The sequence below is a fragment of the Accipiter gentilis genome, chromosome 17 (genome assembly GCF_929443795.1).
Source record: "Accipiter gentilis chromosome 17, bAccGen1.1, whole genome shotgun sequence".
NCBI lineage: Eukaryota > Metazoa > Chordata > Aves > Accipitriformes > Accipitridae > Astur > Astur gentilis.
In genome coordinates, this window is record NC_064896.1 from 24,083,781 (window position 1) to 24,108,986 (window position 25,206).

Here is a 25,206-nt window from a genome sequence, read left to right on the forward strand (position 1 = left end):
AAAGTCTTTCAGCACTACACTCAGTTAGAATTAAGATTTTACTGTCTTAAAGGCTAAATATGTAGTCTGAGACTCTGTGTTGACCAAAGGCCTCTAAGCAGAAGTGAAATATTGTAGGACTCGGTGCTAGTCCGTCAGCATACCTGACTGATCATCATCATCGTCATACAAGACTCCAGGCACTTCGACTCCACCCTGAATCAACACCCTGCCCTGGGACCCGAGGGCAAGGTGTTCTGGGCGCAGGACCCGTCCCAAGAGCCCTGGTGCACCACCCTGATCACCCACAGATCAAAGAGTCCATTTAATGTGGACAAGAATGACAGCCTGGGCATTTAGCAATTCAGATTGCAACTCAGGTACTACCTGCCTTTCCCTTAAATTATAAAGTACACTTCAGTGTGGCCTTTTTAAACGGAGATGGAATGAAGAGGGAGGGGATGAAAGAAATGGGCAGTAACAAGAAAGAAAAAGGCATCTTTTGTATTTTGTCTCCAGCTTTACAAAAAACTTGGCAGAAAAAACACTTGAAGTATATGATTTTTCCGGCATTAGTTTGTTCTGTCCGAAGTGCTCCTCTAAAGGGAAACTTGGCAGATATTTAAGAAAGAAACCCTGACAACAGTTTTAATAATATGAAATATGAGCACAAGGCCTTATATAAATGAGGCAGGTCCCATGACATAAGCAGGTTTGGGGAGATAAACTTCACTTAAAGGAACACACTCTTCCTAATTAACTCAATGCTTATGTACTCGTATGCAATGAACTATATGAATGAGTACGGATTAAAATACTTATTCCAGAATAAGGGTGCCGGTGCCCGGAATGAATCAAGAATAGCTTCCCTTGCATATCAGCTCTTTGGTTGTGTGGAAGGAAGACAGAGGAATAAGTTATGTTCCCACAACAACAAAACCAGAGGGAAACGCTGACGAGCTCCATCTCAGGAACAAGAAAGCAAGCAGGAAATGCCATTTTCTTTTCCCAGATGCCTTATTTTTAAATATATTCGTTCCACCTACTTATGTTACTAAGTGCTTCATGAAGTACAAAGGAGCATTTGATTTGAAATCAGATTGTAGTTTTCTAACATTACAGATTGTTTTCATTCACCAATTTGGGCACAAACACAGTGGAAGTGCTGACACATGTTTGGGTATTTGCTACTCAACTTGAGCAACACAGTGGCAACCAGCAGGATCACAATCCCTGCTGGAAGCCAGATGTTTCCTAGCAAGAGGGTAACAAGTGAAGATGCAGTGAACTTTTCTTTAGAGACAACACGGTGAGTGAAGGCATTACAGTTATGACCTCGGAGTTATAAAAAGCCTCGTTGAGGGTTTTTTTTTTTATTTTTTCCTTTTTCTTTGCCAAGTGAGTGGCCAGATGGTAAACCCATTCCTTCCCAAAAAGAAGTCTCTCTCTCCCCCCAGCTTGGGGGAGATCCAGAACAGACAAATCCTGAAAGGACACAATTTTTGGTTGTTTTCCGTGTTCCAATCTAAGCTTGATCAGTTTTTCAGGGCAAAAGCATTGGCAGGAAAAGTTGGGAGCTTAGATGAATTTCCATAATAATTGCAGACATCAGAAAAGGGTGCCTGCGAAGATGAAATACGAGTGGTTACTGCTTGTCTTCCCTGCTTGTCATCTGAATTTGTTTCAAGGGGACTGGTTTGAAAACACATGGAAGTATGGATGGACTGCCACATTTTTTTTTCTGCTGCAATGAATTATTCACAATGTGACATTAAATGTGAAATTTACATGATTTAAGCACATGATGTCAGTGTAAATATAAGACACAAAACCTGCTTCTTATTAACTGGGGATGTTAAAATAACAGGACCTAAAGTTAAAGGAATGCTACAATGCCAAATGTATTAATTTCCTGTTAAAATGCAGTGGACTGCTGAAGAGGTACTTGTCATCTTCTAAAAAGAGGCATTTCTGGGATTGGCTGTACAGTTTGCATAAAGTTATTTCAATTAAGAAAGCTCTTACCTTCAGTATACATCTTAAAAAAAAAGAAATTAGTAAAAAAAGGTTACAAAAAAAAAAACACAACTCAAGAAGCCATTTTCTGCTATAGAGTTACAGCAGTATTTAAAAATGAAAACCAGTTTTGCCTTAAGTACAACATTTTCAATGGTATTAATTGCTGTTGTCACATTTTTTTCTTCATTTTTGGCATTATAAATAGAAAACTGAATTTGTAAAATCTAAATATAAGTGATTTTTATAAATGTCAAATATTTTTTGAGTTTTCCTTTACAGATAGATTAGAAATGTTGAGTTTTACTCAACATTGGTCCCATCTATATGAAATTTCAAAATCTAACACAAAATTGATTCTCTTTCACATTGCTGCAGTGTTGTTGCAATGCCATGGCCCAGAGACAATCACATTTTGTAAATACAGGCTTCTGAGCAAGATTTATCTTATGGCTAAAGAATTCCAAGGAAAATGCCAAGGCTGCTTTTCCAGCATTATGAACATATCACACATCAAAATATATTGCTCACTTGAAAACACAGCATGTATACAGAGGTTCTTGTGTTTATTTAAGTTTGAAGGATAGCTTCTTGTAGCAAAATATTTAGTTGTGTAAAATATTTGCATTCGTTTGACAGAGCAAAGCACACCACAGGCACATTATGCTAGAGAACTCCTTTAGGAGGAGCAGAAATTCAATTACAAAGTAAGCAAAAGAAACAGAGTAAGAAGTTAATTATAGGGGAAAGTTGGAAAAACCTTCCAAAAAAAGTTTTATTACTCAGAGGACTTTATAAGTTGATGAAAATAGTAAGGATTTAGGAAGGAAATGCTCACAGAAAGTAAAACAAATTTTAAAATTATCTCTGATCATTTCAGAGCATTCCCTTATTAGAAAACATGAACTACAAAGGCTGAAAAAAACCCTCTGCAGAGAAACAATATGTTTTGCAGGAATCTTTGCTGAAACAAGGGTAGCCATTGCACAATGAAAGTGGATCTTTAGACAAAAAATATCTCAATAGGGATAAGACAATAATTACCTTGGCGTATATGCAGCTTTCATTGAGTTTTTGTAGTGTGCAATTGCGTTCACACATAGGGCACATGATGGTTTCATTTGCCTCGCAGATCTCTTTGCTTTAGTAGGAGACAGGAAAATAAAGGTTATAAAAAGGCTTTTAGCATTCCTAAGATTTTCTGAGGTTATGCCATTTGTGGTCTCTATTTGTTAACAATATGCCTACACCACAAGAACTGGCTCAATAAAATAAATTAAAAGTGAATGTCTGGCTTGAAAAACCTAATCCCAAATCAGTAACCTGAAAACTATGGGCCCTAGAGTAGTATGCAATATTTTTGGGCATTATGCTACACTTCTCACACTTGTGAATATCACATTCTCTCCCAAATATCACAAACAGAAAAAGAAAACATTATTCACTACCTTCCGACCCATTTACTGCATATTTTTCTAAGTGATGTAGAAGATACCAAACGTTAAGAGGATGGACATCACTGGTATAACTATGCTGATTTCAATCAACTTATCCCAGTTTACAGCAGCTGAAGGTCTGTTCCACAGGATGATCGCATGCACACTTAGATCAGTTGGTCACATGTAAAAACCCACTGACAGGGATTTCTGGCAGTAGTATTTCAAGTCTTTGCGTTTTTATTTCCTACAGAAGAACTTGCATATAAGGCTAATAAAAAAACCCCAAACCATTTTAATATCCTGTTTTGGAGGAAAATATCTTCAAGCCATGTTGTGGTGTTTAAGGATCCTAAGATTTAGGAAGATGAAGTCACTGTCTTTACTACTTCAAAAAGCAGTACATAATTAAGTATCTTGAAAAAGGCAAAACAGAATTAACAGAAGAGCAAAAATGAATTTTAAGGCAGATTTTAAATGCAGTGAGTAAGCTTCCTAAAGAACATCAGCAATCGCCTTTCCTTATCCTTTAGCAATGTTGACATGCCTGAAATGATCTTATGACACACTAGGAAAGTAGCAGTATAAAACAAATGCCAGGAAATCCCTACTAATTTGTTTTAATCAATATTGTGCTTTCACTATCCCACTCATAAAAGCTGAATTTACAGTGCTAATACTGTATGGAAGATTATGCTTATTTCCAAGTGAGCGCATCTATTAAATCCTGACATAACAGTAAATAGAAATAAAAGATTCCAGTTGCCTAGATGCCACTTTTGTAATCTTCAGTCATACTTCACATAACATCAGAATCACTAATTCACTGAAATCCTACAACCTAACATGGATCTGACAACAAAATTGTCCTAAGTAACCCTTAAGTCAGAATGAGCACAGCCAGTCATTTCAGAGTTGCAGCGTAACAGAAATCTTATAGTGTGTCACATCAGAGAATTTTCTTGCTTGCATTTTCATTCAAACGATTAAGCACAGAAAATCATATTTCAACAATATGTTGTAATGGTTTGGCAGTAATGCAGACTGTTGTCAAATATAAGGCCAAATTGTGCTGTACTTCGAATTTAAATTCAACATTATAAACGTTAGATTTTCTGTATTATGTATCATGAGTTAAAATCTTGGTTTGTTTTTAATAACGTATGAAGTTTCACAAAATTATACTGACAGTGATAGGTTGCATGCTTTAGCACTACTCTGCAAAGGCAGTAACATTTGTTATACAAGTGTTTGTGACAGGTGCTATGTTAACTGTTACTGCAACTCAAATCTTCAGTATAACAGAGCAAAATAAGCTTCTTTGTACTGTCCTCACTTATATATCTGAAATCTGACTACAGCACATGGTGCAAAGACACCTCAAGCTATGCTGCGTTCATGCCTGGTCTTTCTGTTTGACTGACAACAAAGGGACAACTTACAACAGTGATAATTAATGGTATGTCTAAACCCATCAGAACCAAAATCTTCAAAACCATCAGATTTATTTTTACATAGACTAATCAACATGTAATAGCTTGGCATCTAACTTGAGAATAAAGATAGGTAATAGATACGGCACGTAATTTGTTGAAAGAAAAGAACCCAGATGAAAGCACTTCTAAAGGACTATTTAAGCCCTTCCATTTGACTACCACTTAACATTCCCCCCGGTTTAGCTGAGGGAGGGCAAATGGATCGAAATATATTTGGAATTGTATGAAACAAGAAATACAAATTCAAGTTCCGCGTTTTTGTTTCTGCATGTCTGAGCCCTACGAAAATAATCCAAATACTCTGGAAGCTACTGGGGAGTTTCTTACACAGCGATTCTCTGGATTTTTCTCCTGGTTACCTTCATCTCACAACTGAATTCTGCAACGAGCTGCTGACACTATAATCTCAGGACCCTGGGGGACCTCAGTCCTGGCTCCTGGCAACCACAGTATTACCAAGCTTTATTCCAAACTCATGCAAGAAAAAGAACATCCTCCATTCCAACCTGCTTTCAGTAACACTGCCCATCTTATGCACTTGCTTTGTGATCGGAAAGAAAAATGTCCCTAACTGGGTAGAATGGAGAAACTTCTGTTTCTAAACATGGGACATACATGCATATTTCCTTACAATAGTGTCTAGTTCCTGAAATGACAGTGTGCGTGCAGGGTTTTTGTCTTCCCATCTTATTTCACCTTCCTCCTCCCAGTACAATACATTTGAGTCATTGAATGATTCAATAAGACCTAAAAGCTTATTGTTTCCCTAAAACTGTAACTGAGGAAAGCAGAGAGAGATTATGACAAGGGGCAAAAGGCAGTGTGAGAGGGGCACCCGCGCTGGGAAGGAAGGAAGGATGCTACCAAAAGGGAGCAAATGTGCTCAATTTCCAAGTGGCTTGTGGCAGCCACAGACGAACTACACAGAGCATCTTTCCTTTACACTGGGAGCAGGGACTAATGGCCTCATGCAGGGCTGAGATGGGGTCTCGGCACAGGCTGGGAGATATAGATATATATATATATATTTATATAATTTTTAATATATACGTAAAAAGAGCCACCTGGTATCAGGACAGACTCCGAGCACAGACCAGAGGCAGGCACTTGTACACATCGTCAGCAAGACAAACTAGTTTCTGGATGGGACATAATTCTGCATAACCCTCGAATTATTGCTGCATGAAACCTATGGCTGGCATCGCAAGCAACGTTTTGGCTCTACGGCAAGGTACACTCGTGTATTTGCTTCTTCCTTCTCTGCTGAAACTGCCCTGGATCTCAGTGGAAAAAGAAGAAACCGATGGATTTCTGGCTGCAGCCGCTAGAGGGGGGCTCAGGGCAGCTCCCGCAGCCTGAGAGGTGAAGGGACATCACTGAGGAAAGCAGGCTTCTGCAAAACTGATTGGATCAGTCGCTAAATTCAGATTTTGTGGTACACAAGACCGATGAAAAATAGGGCTTTTGACAGAACTTATCATACTGCAAATCAACACTTACTAACATCCACTGATTCCTAATAGCAGGATGAAACCTCTTTCACATCAAGTAGTATTACACCGAACAAGACCGAATCTGGGGCAATGTGGCAGTTATGACGTTGCCATAATGCCCTGGCACTAGGTTTAAATTCCTAATTGTCACTGGGTTTCCTGTGTCTAGATTTTGTCAGAATAACCTACCCGACTCCGTTTCTTCCTGACGGCTGCTGAACGCTGCATTTGCATACTGCGGTAGCTGCAGTGCTCAAAATCAAATGATATATTTTAAAACTGTTATAGATGGTTATCTAGCAGTTTTCTTTAAATGACTGCAGGAACACTAGATAAATAATCTCACAGTCCCAGAATATGGCAAGAATATGAACATTTAAGTTGTGCAGTCTGTCTGCCTGCTAATGGACGACTCCTGTCTGCTCTAGGCAGGAGGTTTCTGTCTAATCCTCACTAACCCCTTCCAAGCTAAGTAAGCAAATATGGCAAGGAGCAGCATCTGTTATCACCGGTCTTTAGAATTGCCTAAGTACACAAGGTGATACGGAAAACATCTACCTACATTTTATCAGGCCAGTCACAATCAATCAGCTTGAGTTAGTTAAACTCTGCTCTTGAATCCACGTCTCACAGCAGGTCTCTGCACTGATATGACAGTATTGTGTCACAACTAACCAGAGGGACTGCACAGATTCACGCCATCAAAGGCAGAGAGGACCTTCTGCCCAGAATTAACACATCCAGATTACAGATGTGGGGCTGCCACAGCGCACACGGCTAGGGCTTCTGCATTAACCCACCCTCTGTCAGTATTTTGAAATGAACACTGGCTAGTGTTAGCTACAATAAATACATAAATACGCCCCTCCCCTTGTAGGTATCTTGAGCTTATATGGTGGATCACCTAACTTTCAGGCTCTTGCTTCTGGAATAGTCCAGAGCCCCTGATGGGCACCTTGGTGCTCTGCGTAGCACAGCATGACACTGAGGCACCTCCGAACGGGACCCAACACAACCAGCCTCCACAGGGAGCAAACTAAAAACTGCGTGTTCTGTCTGCAGTTACTCAACAGCAGCCAAGGAGAAACTTAGGACAGGAAAACATGAAAGCTAGCCTATGTCTCTGCTCCTGCGATTTATACCCTGCAACCTTCAGCAAGCAAGATAACTGCATCTCTCTATTAAAAGATCTAAGCAGGAGCCCTATCTCCAAGTCTTCTCGGGAGAAACGTATCACACATACGCAAGCACATAAGAGCTTACAGCTTGAAAATAATAAACTCTTAGAAATTTTGTTCTTTCTCTTGGGGAGCATCAATGCCACATCTTTCTCTTCCACGAGGAGTGCCTGAAATACTAAGATATATCCTGATATTAGTAGATTATGGCCCCTTGTTCCCTCCTTGTTGAAACTGTGCCATTGTACATGTGAAGAATACAAGATTCCCAGTTCAACAGCTCTAGTGCCTGTGCTCTAAGACCAGGCTGATCCTCTACTTTACATCCATTGCATTCTATGGACATTCATTGTACAAAACAATCCTAATGCAGAGAACAATATCTTCAAGACAGCATAGTTTCCTGGCTGATACATTTATTGCATTTAATTGCATTTAATTTGGTTTGAAGTTGTAAAGTCTCTCAGGAGTTTGCTGTGCAAAAGCAAGCCTAAAAAAGCCTTTAATTACAGCACTGTAGAATATAATAACTCACTGTGAAATAGAAGATAAAGATAATTCCATAGAGAAAACTTAAAATAGTCCCACTCAAAGCCTGAGAAACAACACTTCCTATGTAATCTGACTCCCGGTATACTTGCAGCCTAAGCATCCAAACTCCTTGGACCAACAGTTGCAATTTTAAGAGCCTTGATACTGTTGTGTCTGATGACACCTAATGGAAAACTTTGTAATGAGGGTGCATCCGCATTACAACAAGGAGTCAAACAGTTCCTAAAATACAGTCAGCACTTAACTTGAGCACCTTCATCACTATTTCTAAATTGACAGAAACCCCTCTCAGAGCAAAATCACAACAGTGGGAAACTTGAAAACTCATGTGATTGTAATCTCCCTGAAGCTGGGTCTCCTGGCTGCAGTTTACGCGGACATAGTTAAGAATTTTGTTACACTCAAAGTTTGCCACTGTTAACACTGGGAGGGAAAAAAAGGCATAGACAAAAGTTAAGTTGAAGTTTAGCAACTCTACTACACTCCAGAAGTTATAGGCAAGATGGAGGTAAAGAGGGAATACGTCTGATGTTTTTTTTCATCTTTTAGTCTTGACTAGAATGACAACCATTGCAGTACCTACGACAGCAGAATCGGTACTTGCTGTTTTTCCTTACAGATAGAATGGGAATCACTGCAGATGCAGTGGTAAGAACACTTGCTGTAAATGGTATGCATCCAGCTTGATGCAAAACAGATATACAAAGTGAATACACTTGACTGAAGAACCCAGTGTTCTATTTGGTTATTTTTACATGACTACCATATCTGGAAAAGATATAAAGTATAATGATTTAAGTTGTGTCAGACTGTTCTTAATTTTCCAGAGGCTACTATACGTTATTAAATAGGATTTTACCTTACTTGGCTGGAATCCATTGTAAATAATCCATAGAGGAAAACAAAGAGCCCAACTAGGGCAGCAGGAATAAGCATTCCAGTATACCATCCCAGCCAGGCAAAATACAGTCCAATTTTTTCACCGAAATATCGCCTACATGAAAAGGAAACACATACACTGTTTAAAGTTAAAACTTATGGCAACCTCTATCTAGCTTCACAGTAGTAGAATAATTCTAGTGAGGAACTACCATTACGAGTTTATGGTAAAATTACTGTCAGTTTACGAAAACATTTTATTTCAGGCTAGCATAACATTCTAGTGACACTAATTGCAGACTTAACAGAACATATATTTTATAAGGATATAACTAAGGATGTAACTGAAGCGCTCTGTAATTTTCATGTCCTTGCAATGACTAAGTAGATGTAGTTTCTAGTTTCGACATTATTAAATGTAGGACATTTTATTTGCACATGCAGATATATATATACACACACAATTTCTGGAAAGGGATAAAGTATTCCATTACAAAAAGCATTTATGATAGATAACCATGTAATATTTCAAACTATTATGAGAGAAAACAATGGATTGAAAACACAAGCTGAAGATTGATCTTTAATTCTTCAAAACTTGGGTATCAGTTGCTAGAAAAGAAGAACTAGCAGTGATCAGAAAGTCAGTCAAGGAGGATACTATTTGATCAGCACAGAATTGTCCCATGGCACAACAATTAGCTCCACAGCCTTCAGTGGAACAATACTGGGCACAATGATTGGTTATGACTGTCAGATCAGGAATAAGAACTGACAGCAAGGACAAATGAATTATTGGTATTCAATGTCAAAGACGAGGAAAGCATGAAACCCAGACATCACAATTATTTAACTTCAATTACATATATTTCTCTGCTTTACATTTGGTAATCTATGACATTAATTATATGATATAGAAACAGAAGTTTATTTAAACCCACATGGAAACGTAACAATTAAGTTGCATTTTCACTCCACTGGATCTGGTAACTTTGTCCGTGTGGACAACATGTGGCAACAGTTTTTGCTCTCAAAGGTGCTCTCATGAAGGGCGAGTCTCTTTGATCAGCAAACCATGGCATGGGTTTTTAAGTTTCACACTGCAAATTGTCAAGCAGCTGGATCTACCTGCCTTTTATGCAGCCTCATTTGAAATTAACAGCCATGCACAAAAGACCACCAAAAAGAATCAACTTAGAGAATTCCAGTCTTATCTGATAATATTGAATAGCTAAATTTTACAGGAAAGCACAAGGAATTTAGCAGTACAGTTAACACACTGTTACCATGCTGCTCGTATCACAGGAGCAAGCTACTCTTCAAAGTACTAATACCTGATTAAATCGAGAGGCTGGTATTTGTACCACATTCCCCACCGTGCCCAACGTTCATATAAGAGGTGTCTGTGATTCTGAGCTCCGTGTGTTTTGATAGGATGTCTGCTTTTGTGGCTTCCCTAAAAAACACAAAGAAATAAAAGTACATTACTAGGCACTCTGGAAAATACATAAATTTCTTATGTATTTTTAAATATACTTTTAAATGAGGTGTTCACTATTTTTAATATAAAGACGTACTCAACTCTTTATATGGCTTCAAGTACAGTGTTTCTATTTCACTGATGTATGCTTATTTGTATGCTTTTACCTATTTCAATTTTTCAAAGTTTGTCATGACACGTTTGCAGTATTTTTTTTTCTCTCCTATAAAATTTTAGAAATTTCTGGTAAGTCAGCTTGGTTCTCCTCTCCTAGACATTTTCTATGACTGACTTTACCTTCTGTTTAAGAGTATAGAAAAACATAGTTTTTCCCTACTACATATTTTCTAAGGTGATGGAAACAACAGAACTGGCATTATTTTGAAGTTACACAGGACTCTCAGAGGCATTAAAAGAAAAACACAGAATCAGTCTGACCCCAAAGGAGTCCTTCCAGGCCACGCCTGACATTTACAGACTGCCTGACAGCCTGAAAGAATAGCCTCAGGCTCAGCAGTCAAAAGGTAACACACAGATTTGCTAGGACCATCCTAAGCAGAATCTCTTGTATTTGTAATTTTACTCCAAATCTGAAGCAAGACATTTTCTTTAGTTTAACTTCCCCCCCCCCCCCCCCCCCCCCAAAAAAAAAAAGACCCCATCACTCAGTTATGGTAAAGAAAATCTTTCATCACGTAACTGCAAGTGAACCAAATAATTTCCTGGGAGGAGACCAAAGTTCCCCAGAGCAGTACTTCAGAGTTGGCAATCAGACAGATTCTTGACCCTAGCAGATCCATGTAATTTAGCCATTTAGATTTTTATCATTTATTTGAAATCTTGAGCATTCCCCGCAATTGAAAGAACACTATTTACTTGTTGTAATCTGCTGACCCTCTGGTTTAAGAGTGAGTTAAAACCAAAGCTAAACATAGCAGAGAGTCCAATTCTACTACGTTTCTCATTACAGTCAGCAAAGCAGCATACCAAAAATGTCAACACAAGAGTGTGACCTTTGCAATGTCTAGGAACACCTAGGAACAGAAAATCAACTTATTCTCACAGTCACCTGGATGAAGGACTGCAATGCATGAAGCATTACCCAGTATTGCATATTTTTAAATCTTTCCCCCCCCCCCCCCCGCTTCTTTCTGCACTGTTTATCCATAACAGAGTTCAAGTCTCAGCATTCCCACTGGGACTGAATTTTCACTCTCATTTGCTTGCGTGATAAAGAAAAAAAAAAAAAAAAAAAAAGAAAAAAATCGAGAGTGTTCAACCGCTAACGCTTAGCACCAGTGAAGTAACAATTAAGGTAAGAGTGGCTTAAAAATATGACTTCATTAACCTTAACTGAAACTTTGAAAGAGCAGCTTATGCCATAACAAAGGAACATATACATAAATGGATGACAGCATGGTTTTGACAGCCAGAGAAAGCTTCACAGGTTTTTCTGGTAGTATGGCAGCTTTGCCCTGAAGTCAGTAATGCACAGCTGAAGCGTTAACAATGACGTTCAATTATTTATCTAAAATACTCCTTCTCTATATTCCCAGCATTTAATTATTAATACCATATAAAAAAAATTACTCTCAGCAATTTGTAAAGCACAGGTCAGTCCTCTGAAACACGAGACCAAGTCACAATATTCAGCCCAAGTAACCACAGAGTGCACAGCTGCAATTACCATGCTACTGATCAGCAGTTAAAATGACTGAGGATGTGTGGCTTGCTTCTTGTCTTTCAATACACAGAGATTGTCTAAAACAAGCTTGTCTTTGTCTGAAGTCAAACACATTTTTCATTTACCTCACAGGTTTACAGTCTTCAGTAGACTTTAACCTACTGAAAACGATACTGTCAAGTAGAAGTTATCCAGAACTATTTAGAAAAGACTAAATGGGAAATAATTAACCAATCTCCCTAACTGTGATCAAGCGCACAAGCTATTAGAAAAACAGAACATTTTGTTGGTGGCAGGCAAAAATTATTTAATACCACTAATTGGAACAACTCAGAACAACTGATATTCTCATTAAGAACTCCACAGGCAATGTCCAGTTCATAAGAATAAAAAAAAGAATTACAATATTCTAGTTCAGCAAGCAAATGCTCCAAGAAATTATTACAATACATTACGTAAGAAAAATTTTTAAAGCCAGTAATAAAGTAAGAGCTATAAACAAAAAAAAAGTCTCAACAGATTACATAGTAAAATTAAAAGTTTGCAGGACAAAATTAAAGTAGGATCTCAAAACATTAGTGCAAGCTTTAATCTAAATATAAATACAAATACAAAATTAAACAGGTTACCTCATGTGGTGGAAATGCTGCTTCATATGTTCCATTATTTAGTAATCTATTAATACCTATAAAAATTAAAAAAAGCATTAGCTGAGATAGCGATTTTTTTATACACATCTAATTTCAAGCAGTGCGAATTTTCAAGTTACATATTGAGAATGTAACTTAATATTAGATGCTCAGGATGTTGCCAAACATTACAATAACAAATAATCCCACCAACTGTTTGTGTCTTGCTGATCTTGTGTCTTTGCAGGTCTTGCTGATCCCTCAAGATTTCTGGCTCTGTCAAACTAGAGCAACTTTCTGAGGGCCAACATCTGCAACTTTTCTCTCAGGGTCGGGTGCTCGTGCCACATGAAGTGTGAGAAGATCGTTATATTCACTTTGTATTCATCAGAGCATATGATACGGATTTTATGGGTGACCAGATGATCTGACATACACAGAGAGCAGTATGGACAGACAATCCTTGAGGCAGCAAAACCCCCGCAGGGTTAAAAGTGAACCTGTTGTTGTTATTTTTAAATATAAGCCAGCTGGAGGACTTTGTACCGGAGCAGTGCTCTGCACCATACTGGCTACAGCATTTTGGATCAGTTCCTAGAGTCTTCCTAAAAACAGATTTGTTGTATTATCAAAGCAGATTATAAAAAAAAAAAAAAAACCCAACACAAACCAACCATTAATAATTATAATAAAAAGATTCAGTAGCCTGTAAGAGAGCACACCTGTAGCCAAGAGTTTCCCCAAGAAATAAGCACTTATGACAGATTTCAGATTTGTCCATTCAAATATACAAATTATGCTAAGCTAATCTTGTAATGAAATTTGCCACCATTAGCTTCAAAGGCATTAGATTTGAACCCTTGTTTTCTATGTTCTTCTTACTACTGCTTTTCTTCAGAAACTCAAGCAACAATTTTCTGTAATTTCTATCATCTTTGTAAGTATAAGGTTTTAATATGTCTCTATATATGATTTAATTATTATTTTAATTCCTGCAAAGAAAATAGGAAATCATACATACATACCCTGTTCATTGCAAATTAAAATGAATAGTTAGACCTTCTAAAAAATAACACTGTAATAGTAGGGCTGATATAAACTGAATTTAATCTTCAGGTCAACTGTTTCTGAGCTGCACAGAGACCTCAAGTAAATTAAGTGTAGCTCACATTAATTCTGCTGGGCTGGAACTGCTGGGAAGTAGCAAAACTACTAGGACCAGTCCTTGAAAACACTTGACAATATTCTGAGGTATATGTTATCTTTATTGTGGCTCTTGATCACATAAAGTTATCATAATCTTTCCAATTTATTTTAAGGAATGAGTAATTAGATAAAAAATATGTTGCCAATTTTCACTGAGTTATTTAAGAAAATAATTGATGTGACATTCTTTCAACTCAGTTTCTAAGTGAATAAAAAGATTTCAAGGAATGGCAAAATTAATTGACTTTACTCAAATGATACTTCTTCAGGCAAGTAAAGATAAACGATTTTTATAGCTTCTGGTTAGGAAAAAACCACAGCATTCTCACCCATTTTGGATTTTCCATCTTCATACTTAGTTCTCTGTAGCATGTGATGCACGATTCTACTTCTTGTGGAATTGCTGAAGAAGCTGTCTTTGTTGTTTATTGTAAAGCTATTAAAATAATGAATGTCTTTTAATACCCAAAACAATGAACAGTTATTGAAACATAGCTGCTCAAGTGTTTTTTTCTTCTTACAGTGATTTATTGTACCTTTACCCTCCTTGGTTACTGCACAGGATAGTAGATTTTGCATCCCTAGAGCCTCTTCTCAGGTCCAATAAATTTATCATCATCACAGATTATTGTTGGGAAAATAGAGCCGCTAAAATTAAATTCTAAAATATCCTACTATCTAGGTCATTTCCGTTCTGGATATAATTCATTAAAAAAGATCTTTAACAGCAGTGGTTGTTCTCAAACTCAAGCTACTTATGAGTTGGCAGATGTCTGTGTCATGGAAGTACGAGAACTACTTTTTAGAAAAAAAAAAATAAAAAAAAAAATCCATGCACTGGACAGTTGAGTAGCAACTCCACAACCACGTTCCCTTAGAGAATCCTACAATGGAGCCAAATAAAGCATCGTTTCCCAGATGGCTCTGGATTCCAGATGCCAGAAATTTGACATGCAGGAGGAGCTTTTGCCTACTTAGCTGTGCCAAAAGTGACACTACTACAGTTGATAACATCAGCTGAGCTGATTGAGAAATAACACCAAAACCAGGTGATTGATCCAATGCAATATAGTCAATTAATGAAAAAAATTTGAGATTATAATGCAATTACTCTGTCTTTCCAGGGTAAAGTCAGTCCACTAGCATACAGCTTCTTCACTGAGAAGAAAAAAAATCCTATTTAAGCTAATACTTCAACTTTAAATGAACCTTTCTCTCCTAAAAGGATTATCACAAAATACTTTAAAAATGAAGAAACACCCAGAATTTTAAAATCTAACTTCTTGGGTCCTGAAAAAATTTATGGCACAGTTTAACTACATCACCATCAACATGCTGATTTAAACACATACAGTTTTTATTTGGTGTATATGTATTTATACTTTCAGAGAAAAAAAGCATTTTTGAAATGCAGATCTGCCAAGAGGAAAAAATCATCACTGGTTTTAGCTTGCCTCCAGGTGTTCCCAATTTCAACAGCTGTCTCAGGTTTTGCTTAAGTAAAATATGTAATTAAGCAAAGCAAACTTCAGCAAGTATTTGCATTTCATAACATAATGGAAAGAAAAACATCTAAAACAAAAAGGCAGTGTTCATTTTTCAGTCAAATTTCTGCCTATACTACTGAGTGACCATCACATAGCAAGTAACACAGTAGATTTTGTCTTTAAGAGAAAACCCATAGAAAATATCAAATATGATACTGGGTATTTGCCAGTGACCATCTGTTAACGGCTGCCTCTATGGCACCTGCTTAGAAGAAGTGAGAAAATAAAAAATCCTTGTGGTCTCTGGTGCTGCCTTTCCAGTTCTAGCACTTACTGGTGTATGCGTGCACGGCTAAAGGGTGCTGTGTAGCAATCTGTTTCTTCCAGATCAGGTAGGGCCTCCTTATCAAGCTTCATTGGATTTCTGGGCAACCAACTTTTCAGCTCTCTCATATTCCTCTGCAAACTGAGACAGTAAGAAATCAGATTTACATGCTCTCAACTGCTTGTTATTTCCATCTCCAACACTGTGTATTTAGTGACATCATACTAGAAATGAAATGAAAGCAGGAAATGTCCACATTAAGTAACTAAAAGAAAATAAGGAGTTAAAGAGCAAAATTAACAGCATTTATTTGTGATCTATCTTGCACACTTTACCTGAGCACAACTCATCCTAAAATTAGCGGGATTATGGTTTGAGATGGGACTGCAGTATTGAGTCTGGGGAAAATAATTTTCCAAGGTAGTTCATCTGGCAGAACTGTGGACGCTTATGCTTTATTCAAGAACTTATCTAATCACTTCCTTCAGCCCCAATGGACAAAGCAAGTGGAACTCCTTCTCCCTCCCTTGCCTGGCAAGTCGGACACTAAAATTCATGAAATTTGAAAGTAAATACAGGACTGCTCAGGATCAAATTTCTATGGTTTTCTGATTTCAATAAAGCCTTCCCCTGAAGAATTTTCCTCAAAATCCGAGGGCTGATATTGCCTTATAAAGCAGTATACCTAAACACCAAATAAAGTAAAGGATACATTACGCAGATATGGTTATATGGCATTTCGACAAAAACCCCCAGGTATGGCTTCCTGCAGTTTCCTAAAAATTGACACTATAAACCAGAAAAAGAGCATAATCTTTGTACCCCCTACTAGATTATATACTGGTAACATAAAGGGCTTTCTTCTGCTGGCAACTAGCCTAAATAGTGTCTCAGGACATGGTTTATACAGGGGTAAATCTAGTGAAGTGCAGTTAATTTTCAAGCAAATGCTAGAAGTTACTTCCTTACTATTCCAGTTTTGCACTCCTTGCTGACCTATATTTTTTTCATATTCAACTGCAATGAAATATGGGTATTTAAGGAGTAGGTCTCATATTAAACAAGTGCTATATTATGACACTATAAGCATAGCAGAGATCCAGAACAAGTCTAAATTTTAGAAAAACATTCCCTAAATAGTATTTTTTTCAGCGGGATTTGGGCCTTATTCAGTGGATATGCATGCATAACATATAAAGCATATGTATCTCATATCCATAAAAAAGTGTAAAGCTAAGTATCTTTTTTTTTTTATCTGAGGTGACTACTTAATTGTCTGTGCTAAGCAGAAGCAGAGCTACCCATTTCATATTTAAGAGTAGTAAGTGATGACACAGTATGTTGCCCTCGGGCAGCAAAGCAACCTTTGTGAAAACGTACCTCTTATTATCAACATCAGCAAAAAAAAAAGTTCTACCCTTACTTGATGCAGTGTCAGACAGAAATCTAAGCCAAATGTGGGATCAGAATTTTACATTTACATTTCAAATTCTGAAAATTTTCTTCTTGCTATATATTGCCAAGGTATTGGTGCACACTCTAACTGGTACTGCACTTGAAGGACATCTCTCTATTTGACACTAAGCGTTATGAGCCAAAGACTATAACTATGTTCATAAAGTTGAAACACAGAATACGGTTCCCAGGCAGGTGCATCCCTTAATTGTATCCTTTATTCAAATAATACCTTACTGTGTGAGTTGATTATCTTTATTAGTTCCAGTGGAAGTTCTCTTGGTACAAAGTGATACACAGTGTATATAAGCACAGTTTTCACTTAATTTTCTTCATGTTTTTTCTGTTGTACACATGCTGGGTTTTTTTAGAGTCAAAATGCAGGCTTTTCTTTAATGGGAAAAACATGTAGATGCATCAGAAAGAAGAACAGAAAAACAATGCATCTGATTTCAGATTTTTTCTTACAAAATTCTTTTAAAATTGGTTATGTGAAAAGTCTTGATCATTTCCCCCCCTCCAAAAATCTAAAAAAACTAGTAGATAATAATTATCTTAAAAGAAATTAGCTCTTGTTTAAAATTCATGTCTGCTCCTTTTAACATGCAAAGTAATGAAGAGCAGCATTGGAATAAATTACAAATGATGACCACATTACATTTGCAATTTCTCTTCTGAGGCAAAAGGGCTATTCATCTAAGGTGTGATTGCTTTTTCATTACATCACTTACGGCTGATTACTCCAAAACTTAGTGTCTTCAAATAGCACAGAATATTTCAACTGAAAGTACATCCCCCCCATGTACAAAAATAATCCAACAAGACCGACCTCTTTTCTTGGCTTACATTATTTTTACAGCTGAAGAAGAAAATGAAGTTTCATGGAGCTTTCATTCAAAGGGATAACAAATTTAAGACAAAATTTTGCCTAAATCATAGGACTTCCTATTAGGATTTTTACTCAGAGTGACTTTCTAGGTCAAAAGTAGCAGTTTAAACGAATTCCTGACTTAATCTATTCAATGTGGTCTATTTAATAAGAGTAAAAGCAGACAGAGCTGGTCTGGTGAAGTTACTCATGAAGTCAGGAGTTCATGCAATGAGATCAAAAATGTCCCAGTGGAACTGTGCTGCAAAGATACGGGCTGCTACTTCAGGTACGCTCTTACTGAAATCACTCCAGCTGGCGCTACTGCAACTTTTTGCACCTTGGACCACGGGATATTACTCTGAAACACATACACATTCTATTCTTAGGTATAAAATGTAATATTTTATGAAGATGCCTGTAATTTCAGCTTTGTGCAACTTCCATGCTCAACTGTACTGTTCAGTTTTATTTGGTTGATTGTTCTTTTTTGCAGAATGAGTTAGTTCAAAAATCCTTGCAGATTACATTTACTCAGCAGACTGCAAAGCAAAGAAACACAGTATAGGTGAGTTTGGAATTATCTGATCAGGCTCATGGAACAAGACACCAGAATTAAGCAACTGCCACTGGTCACGTTAAGTATTTTTGACAGCAGTCACCACCCAGTAGTTGGCGCGGTGTTTGCGCCTCTCAAGTCTGGCCAGAATTGTCAACCATGTGCCAAATTACACGGGCATGGTATGTTTCCATGTTTTGTAATCTGAAACGTGTTACGGTTGACAGATTCAATATATAGACACAATCATCACCCAAAAAGGAAAAAAAGGATACTATATTTGTTCAATGGAATGATATTAACAATTTCACTTCAGTGTGCAGACTGAAATCCAAAAGGTTTTAAAAGCTCTTTTGGAAAGCGAACTTATTGCAGCTCAGTTGGTAAACAAAGTCATTTTTGGTTCTCGATCTTTATAAGTATAAAATTATTTCAACATTTCAGTGGGCAGAGTGAAGCTGCATACTAAGGCAGCTATCTCTTGATTTTCTTTTCCTCAATGTCATTCTTAACCAGCATGAAATTGTTGTGCCTCATATAGCAAATGTAAGACTGATTCATTAGATGATGCCATCTTAAAAATCTGAGAGTTCAGCCAATTTTTCATACCTACATTATTTACCTGCATATTCCACTTCTAGCAACTTTCTTTCCTTTGAAAAGATTTGTTGAAGGCTTTCCAAATACTGCTCTTAAGGAGTATGACAAAATTATTTCTGTAGTGTGGCCCTATGAATAGAATTCAAGCTTCACAGGATTAAGTACAATGTTAAGGGGGTTTTTTAAGGTACGTAAATAAAGAGAGAAATACCACATAGGTATCACATGTAAGAAAGATAGCATACCAGTAAGCATTAAATTCATCTTCTGTCCGTTCATGCTCCTAATAATCTTTTACAGACTTTTGAAAGGACATTTATAGATACATACATCTAGCATATAACCATGTCAATAAATTCAGAGAAGTGTACATGTCACAGCAGAGTCTCATATTCTTAAATTACACAAACTCTATAGCCTTAAAAATTTACCTTCGATATACAAGGATTTAATATAGTTCTTCATCGTAGCTCTTGTAAACACTACTTAGTAACTTAGAAATATTAATGAGAGATTTGATAAATTACAGAGAAGCAGTTAAGTTTGAAAAGTTGTAAGATGCAACAAAACAATGACAGCAGTAGTAGTTAAAATGATGAGATGTGTATGTCAGCAATTTCAGGGTTTCATTTTTAGATGTAGCTTCTTTTTATTTTTTTCCTTTTTTCACACTATTCCTTTATGCACTGGATTATATGAGGTGCCAGAAAAAATGTTCAGAAAAATACTAATCCCCAAATTCTCACAAAGTAAATCACAGGTAAAAGCATTTGTCTCAAATCAAAAAATCAATGGCACAAAATGTGTTTATTACTTGGTTCACAGGTACTATGCAACTTCAGCTGCATGTTTCAAACATCTGTCCTTCTAAATAAGGAAAATAAATTTATTTAATATCTACGACTCACCAGGTGGATCACAGATGAAATGAGACAATTTTGCAGTAAAGCTTGTTGATTTTCCCTTTGCATTACAAAGCACATCACTTACATTTTTCATAATGCACACTAAAATGGAGCAAGCATATGAATGACTGGGAAGAGGAAAAAACGCAGTTGTAAATTTATGTTATAGATTGCTTTATTTCAATATATTTTATCTGCTTATGTGTTCAAAGTTTTCTCACTTTACCATTCAACAGTGCTTCCTCTATTTTTGTTAGCTGATCATCTTGCAAATGGATATCATGAGACTACCTAAATTGTTCCTGAGAAATAATGAGAGCTCTTCATCATCTCAAGTAACAACAGGAGAACCCAAATCAAATGTAATCTCATCTCAAGATCCATCTCAGGAAAACCCATGACAGAAAACTCTTTCAGGAGATTTCCCTGTAACGAAAAAATATTTTTTAAAAAAGGAAAAATTTTCCAATCTTCCGTAGCTAATTAGGATTTACAAGACATCATTATGTCTGACTAGAGTAACGGGGAGTGATTAGAGCTCAGTGTCCCTCGTTCTCGCTCCCCCAGGCTCCTTTTGCCCGCTGCTGTGGCCTCTTGTCCCCTTCTCCTGGCTGACAGAAGCAGCAACAGCAGCAGCAGCCACAGGTAGGGTTTGCATGTGTCTGCCTCCCAGAGAATTAAACAGCTTTCACTGCAGCGTACAAGTTATTCTGTCAGCTATCAAATAAAAATTTAAACCAGCCTTCGCGGTGTGGCATTGATTTAGTCCCGATCACCAGGACACACACGAGAGAAGTTATGTTGCCATGTCTAAGGAAATAGCTGACTACCAGAATCCGAGACATATGCTCAAAAGTATCTTTCAGGCTAAAGAAATACTCCTTGGTAACAGCAGACATAACTGTAGAGATAGCTCCGGTATTAAAATTTTGCTGCCAGGATAAGACCTTTTTTCTTCCTGGCATAAACATTTTTGCATTTCTAAAATGAGAACTGGCAAAGCTTTAAAGTACTGCATCTTGTTACAGATGAATATTTTAACACTTTGAGCTACCATATTTTGAGTTTTTGGGAAAATAATCTAATTTTCCAAGTTTCCTGGATAAATTTACAACTGCGAATGGATTTTCTTTAGCAGGGTGACTATCTGACAAAATTAGAAGCTACACATCACCCACCAACCTGCCCATGGTTTTGCTCCTCCAGTCAGTGTAATAACATTTTTTCCTGAAAGAACAGCAAAAATCAGCTGAGAATAATCAAGTAAGAGACAGTTGAAAAGGACACATATATTATAAAAGAACATTGGACACTTTAAAACATGCATTTTCATAGGCAGAAAGGTGAAAAACACTTTAAAAACTCAACTGAAATAGAGTAAGCCATTAAAATGCTGTAATTTCACATATTTTCAAGTTTGAAATTTGTTCCTGAGTCAAAATTAAGTTTTATTTTTGTAGCTAATAATAATAATAGCTAATTAATAATTCATTCATAAGACACCCATCAGACAGGGTTCAATGATGCCATGCTAGTATTCATTTCATGTGATCTTTCTTAGCTTTTATTTCATAGAACTCATTTTAGAAGAATTACCAGGGCTTCCATGCTGTTAAATGCTTTATGCATTAAATACCGTAAGCACTTAATGCCAGTAGATACTATCTTCATTCTCTGAAGTGGTATATCATCACCTTCTCTTGACATTTTGCATCCAACTGAAGAACAATACATGGCCCTAAAAATCTGAGTACTAACTGCAACAAACAACTTTTAGGTTAACAGTTCTTTTCTCTCCACCCTTCACTGCTCATAGACACTCAAGAGAAACAAGACCAGAAATTCCTAGTAAAGTCTTCTGAGAACAGTTATTTTGAAACCATAGAGAGACATATTTGCTGCAATGTAATATTTTGCGCATCTAGTTTGAGGGTTTCAGGGTTTTTTTCTGGCCTCCTCCTATCAGTTCATGCCACATTTCAACCGCAAGAAGGCCTCGATCTTGCAGATTCCTCGGGGTATCTCTATCTTTACCATGGCACTCATCTGGGGACAGTGAAGTTCAGCACCAGGGGCTTTGCTTCTCGCTTAGTTCATCTTCTACTTCAAATTTGCCTAAATCCTTTCTACTTCTGTGAGGTTTATATTTTAGGAGGAATAAAACCAAGCTTATTTGGATACAATATTATAAAAGCTGAACATTATTTTCAGCTGATATTTTATCCCTCCTTCCTCCCCCCATTCTAACACACAAAAAAATGGTACTTTCACTCTGGATACTTCTCCATCATTTCTTAGCCTAGAACCACACAGAGTTAACGGTATCTGCAACTGCCCATCTGGGCAGTTTTTGAGATTGATTAAAGTACATTACTTAAATTAAAGTAACAATGAAATGAATACATTAAAAGGAGCGAGAAGGAAACGTTGCCTGGAAAATACGTGGCCATTGAAAAACTATGTATCTACTATCTGCAGGCTGTTGGCAGCCTGATACTTGGTACTACTAGCAGAATTGTAAATGGAGCAATGAAAAATTATTAAAGGATTTTCAGACATTACATTTTGTAACAAAACCCTTCCTTCATTCCCTTCAATTGCCCTTAGCTGTTTTGCACAGATGGAGTCCAGCTAAGCTACAGATATAACTGATTTATTCATTACACACAATAATAATTATGTGTCACAAGAGGTACTTGTAGACACAGATAAAATTAAACTTTTGTCTGAGTTCCAGAAATATTTAATAGTTTTATTTCTACTGACAGACCATATACTTAACAAAAATATCTATAAATTGTTAAAAAAAAAGCATAATTCAGTCATGATCTAACCTTGGTGCTAACATAAATCCTGTTTGAAACCATATACAGGACAACAGTGATTACCACAGACTGGTCTTTTGAAATGTGAGGAAAATTTCCTTTTGTAATTGAAACACTGAGATTCCATCTATATTACATATATGACGTATACTATATATCTGCCAACACATGTAGATATAATGCCATACTAACACAGTTCTGGGATACTGGGTGGTCCCTTGGGCCAGAAAAAAGCATTTTTACTTTTCAGCAACAGAGAGGAATACTTCTTAACCTGTGTAATAATTCTGCTGATTTTGTTTAGATTCCTGGATTGAGCAAAATGAACGTAGAAAGCCAAGAGTTTAATTCTTCATGTATTATTCATATGGTATATTTTAGTGACCATAACCAAAAGCCAAAATTTTGCAACGCTGTGCAAGAGAACAAGGGGGTACTCCGTTAAAGTACTGCAAGGAAGGTTAGCTCTTTTCTCCGATTATGTATTAAAATGGACAGTCAGAAACCACTGATAAATCAGATAAAGGTGAAGAGAAATAATCTGTTCTTAGAATCACAGAAAATCTCAGGTTGGAAGGGACACATAAGGATCATTGAGTCCAATGCCCTGCTCCTCACAGGACTACCTAAAACTTCTTGAGAGGCAACTACTCTAGTTCTTGTAATTGTGGGAGAATTGTATGATTTGAGCTTCCTCTGTCAACTGAATAGAGAAAATGGTTAGCTCAGGAAAACAATATATGCCATCCAGTTAAGAAAGGTTTGATTTAAAAAAGCAAGCTTAAGACTTAAACCAAGCAAAAGTGCATTTGACAGAACACGTAATCAAATTATAAAATGTGTCATCACAGGATGTCGTTACACTAGTGTAGATGGCTATTTTTGCATCCATGGAAAGCCATCAGGGGCTAATATATAGGAAGATGAAGACATGAACTCTGCCTCAGAAAGTCTCTGAACCACAGCCTTCCGGAAAGAGAGAAGGCATATATAGAAAGATGAAGACATGAACTCTGCCTCAGAAAGTCTCTGAACCACAGCCTTCCGGAAAGAGAGAAGGCATCACAAAACACTGCTCTAGATTTGCTCTGCTTCTGTGTTGGACACTTTAGACAGGCTGCTGGCAAAACAAGACAGACTTTGGTTTTATTCTGCTATGTCCACTTTGTGTTCACAAGAAAATTGTGTTGAATTTTATTTATTAAAAAGTACAGAAACTAAAGAAATAGCCTGTTTGGAATATTCACACAAGTTTTCGGTTGCAATTTCATTTACATTCCTATTAAAATCTTTTTAAAGAGAAAAGAAATGGTGATCAATTTACTATTTCTCACAGTTCTATTATGGAGGTAGAGGTGGACAGTGGGCTTTTTTCTTACGAAATAAATGTATTTCGTTCTACAGCAAAACTGCCAACAAGGTGAAGCAGGAAAATTTAGCAGTTTATCTACTTTTGGTGGGCTGAACTAAGTGGGATAAAAAGAAGTTAAGCAACAGCAGCCCAGAAACAAAGAAATATGAATCAGACAATTTGGAAAAAAAAATATATTTACATGTCAGTTAATAATAAACAAAAATTACTTTGAATGCCTTCCAAATAAAGTAGCATTGTAAAAGTAAGCTTTTTTTTTTCTTGAAGAGCGCTACTGATCTGTGAAGTTACTAAAATGATGAAGAATTCAAACCATTGCTAAATCCTAACTTAATTTTGTGACTTCAAGTATCAAAAGCAAGAAAGAACTATTTTTTAATTGGAACTTAGGTGGTTTGTGTGTGTACACACATATGCAAACAATTCTATATCTAAAATGTTGACAAGTATTATTCAAACTAGAGAAGATCAAATGGCACTATAATAACATTCTCAAACATATGGAAGATGATGCTTACAGAAAATATTTTTTTTATGGAAAGGACTTCGAAGGCTTAATGGAAAGATGGGGAAACGCAGTATAGAACTGGGTATTTGAAGCAAGTTTTGAGCAAAGGATGCTTCATGATGGCTGTTTCTGGCTTAGGAGAGAGAGAGCCACACTGCGATAGCTGAAATCAGCAGGGACATGAAGGATAGAGTACTTGGCAATTCAAGTGAGAAAGGAGTGCTGTAAGGGTATTTTCCGTGAGTCACACAGTTTTGGCATCTAGTTACCACTT

The 25,206-nt window shown here is 36.9% G+C and overlaps 1 protein-coding gene across 1 annotated transcript in view; it reads right to left on the reverse strand.

The window, feature by feature from the left end:
• The window catches only part of ANO3 (anoctamin 3), a 147,478-nt gene that overhangs the window by 39,336 nt on the left and 82,936 nt on the right, over window positions 1-25,206 (reverse strand). Inside the window, exons 7-13 of the mRNA XM_049820662.1 lie at window positions 21,410-21,454; window positions 15,850-15,981; window positions 14,358-14,464; window positions 12,823-12,878; window positions 10,364-10,485; window positions 9,010-9,144; window positions 3,040-3,136 (exon numbers count right to left, since the gene is read on the reverse strand). Coding sequence (XP_049676619.1) covers window positions 3,040-3,136; window positions 9,010-9,144; window positions 10,364-10,485; window positions 12,823-12,878; window positions 14,358-14,464; window positions 15,850-15,981; window positions 21,410-21,454 — 694 coding nt within the window. The remainder of the gene's footprint in view (window positions 1-3,039; window positions 3,137-9,009; window positions 9,145-10,363; window positions 10,486-12,822; window positions 12,879-14,357; window positions 14,465-15,849; window positions 15,982-21,409; window positions 21,455-25,206) is intronic.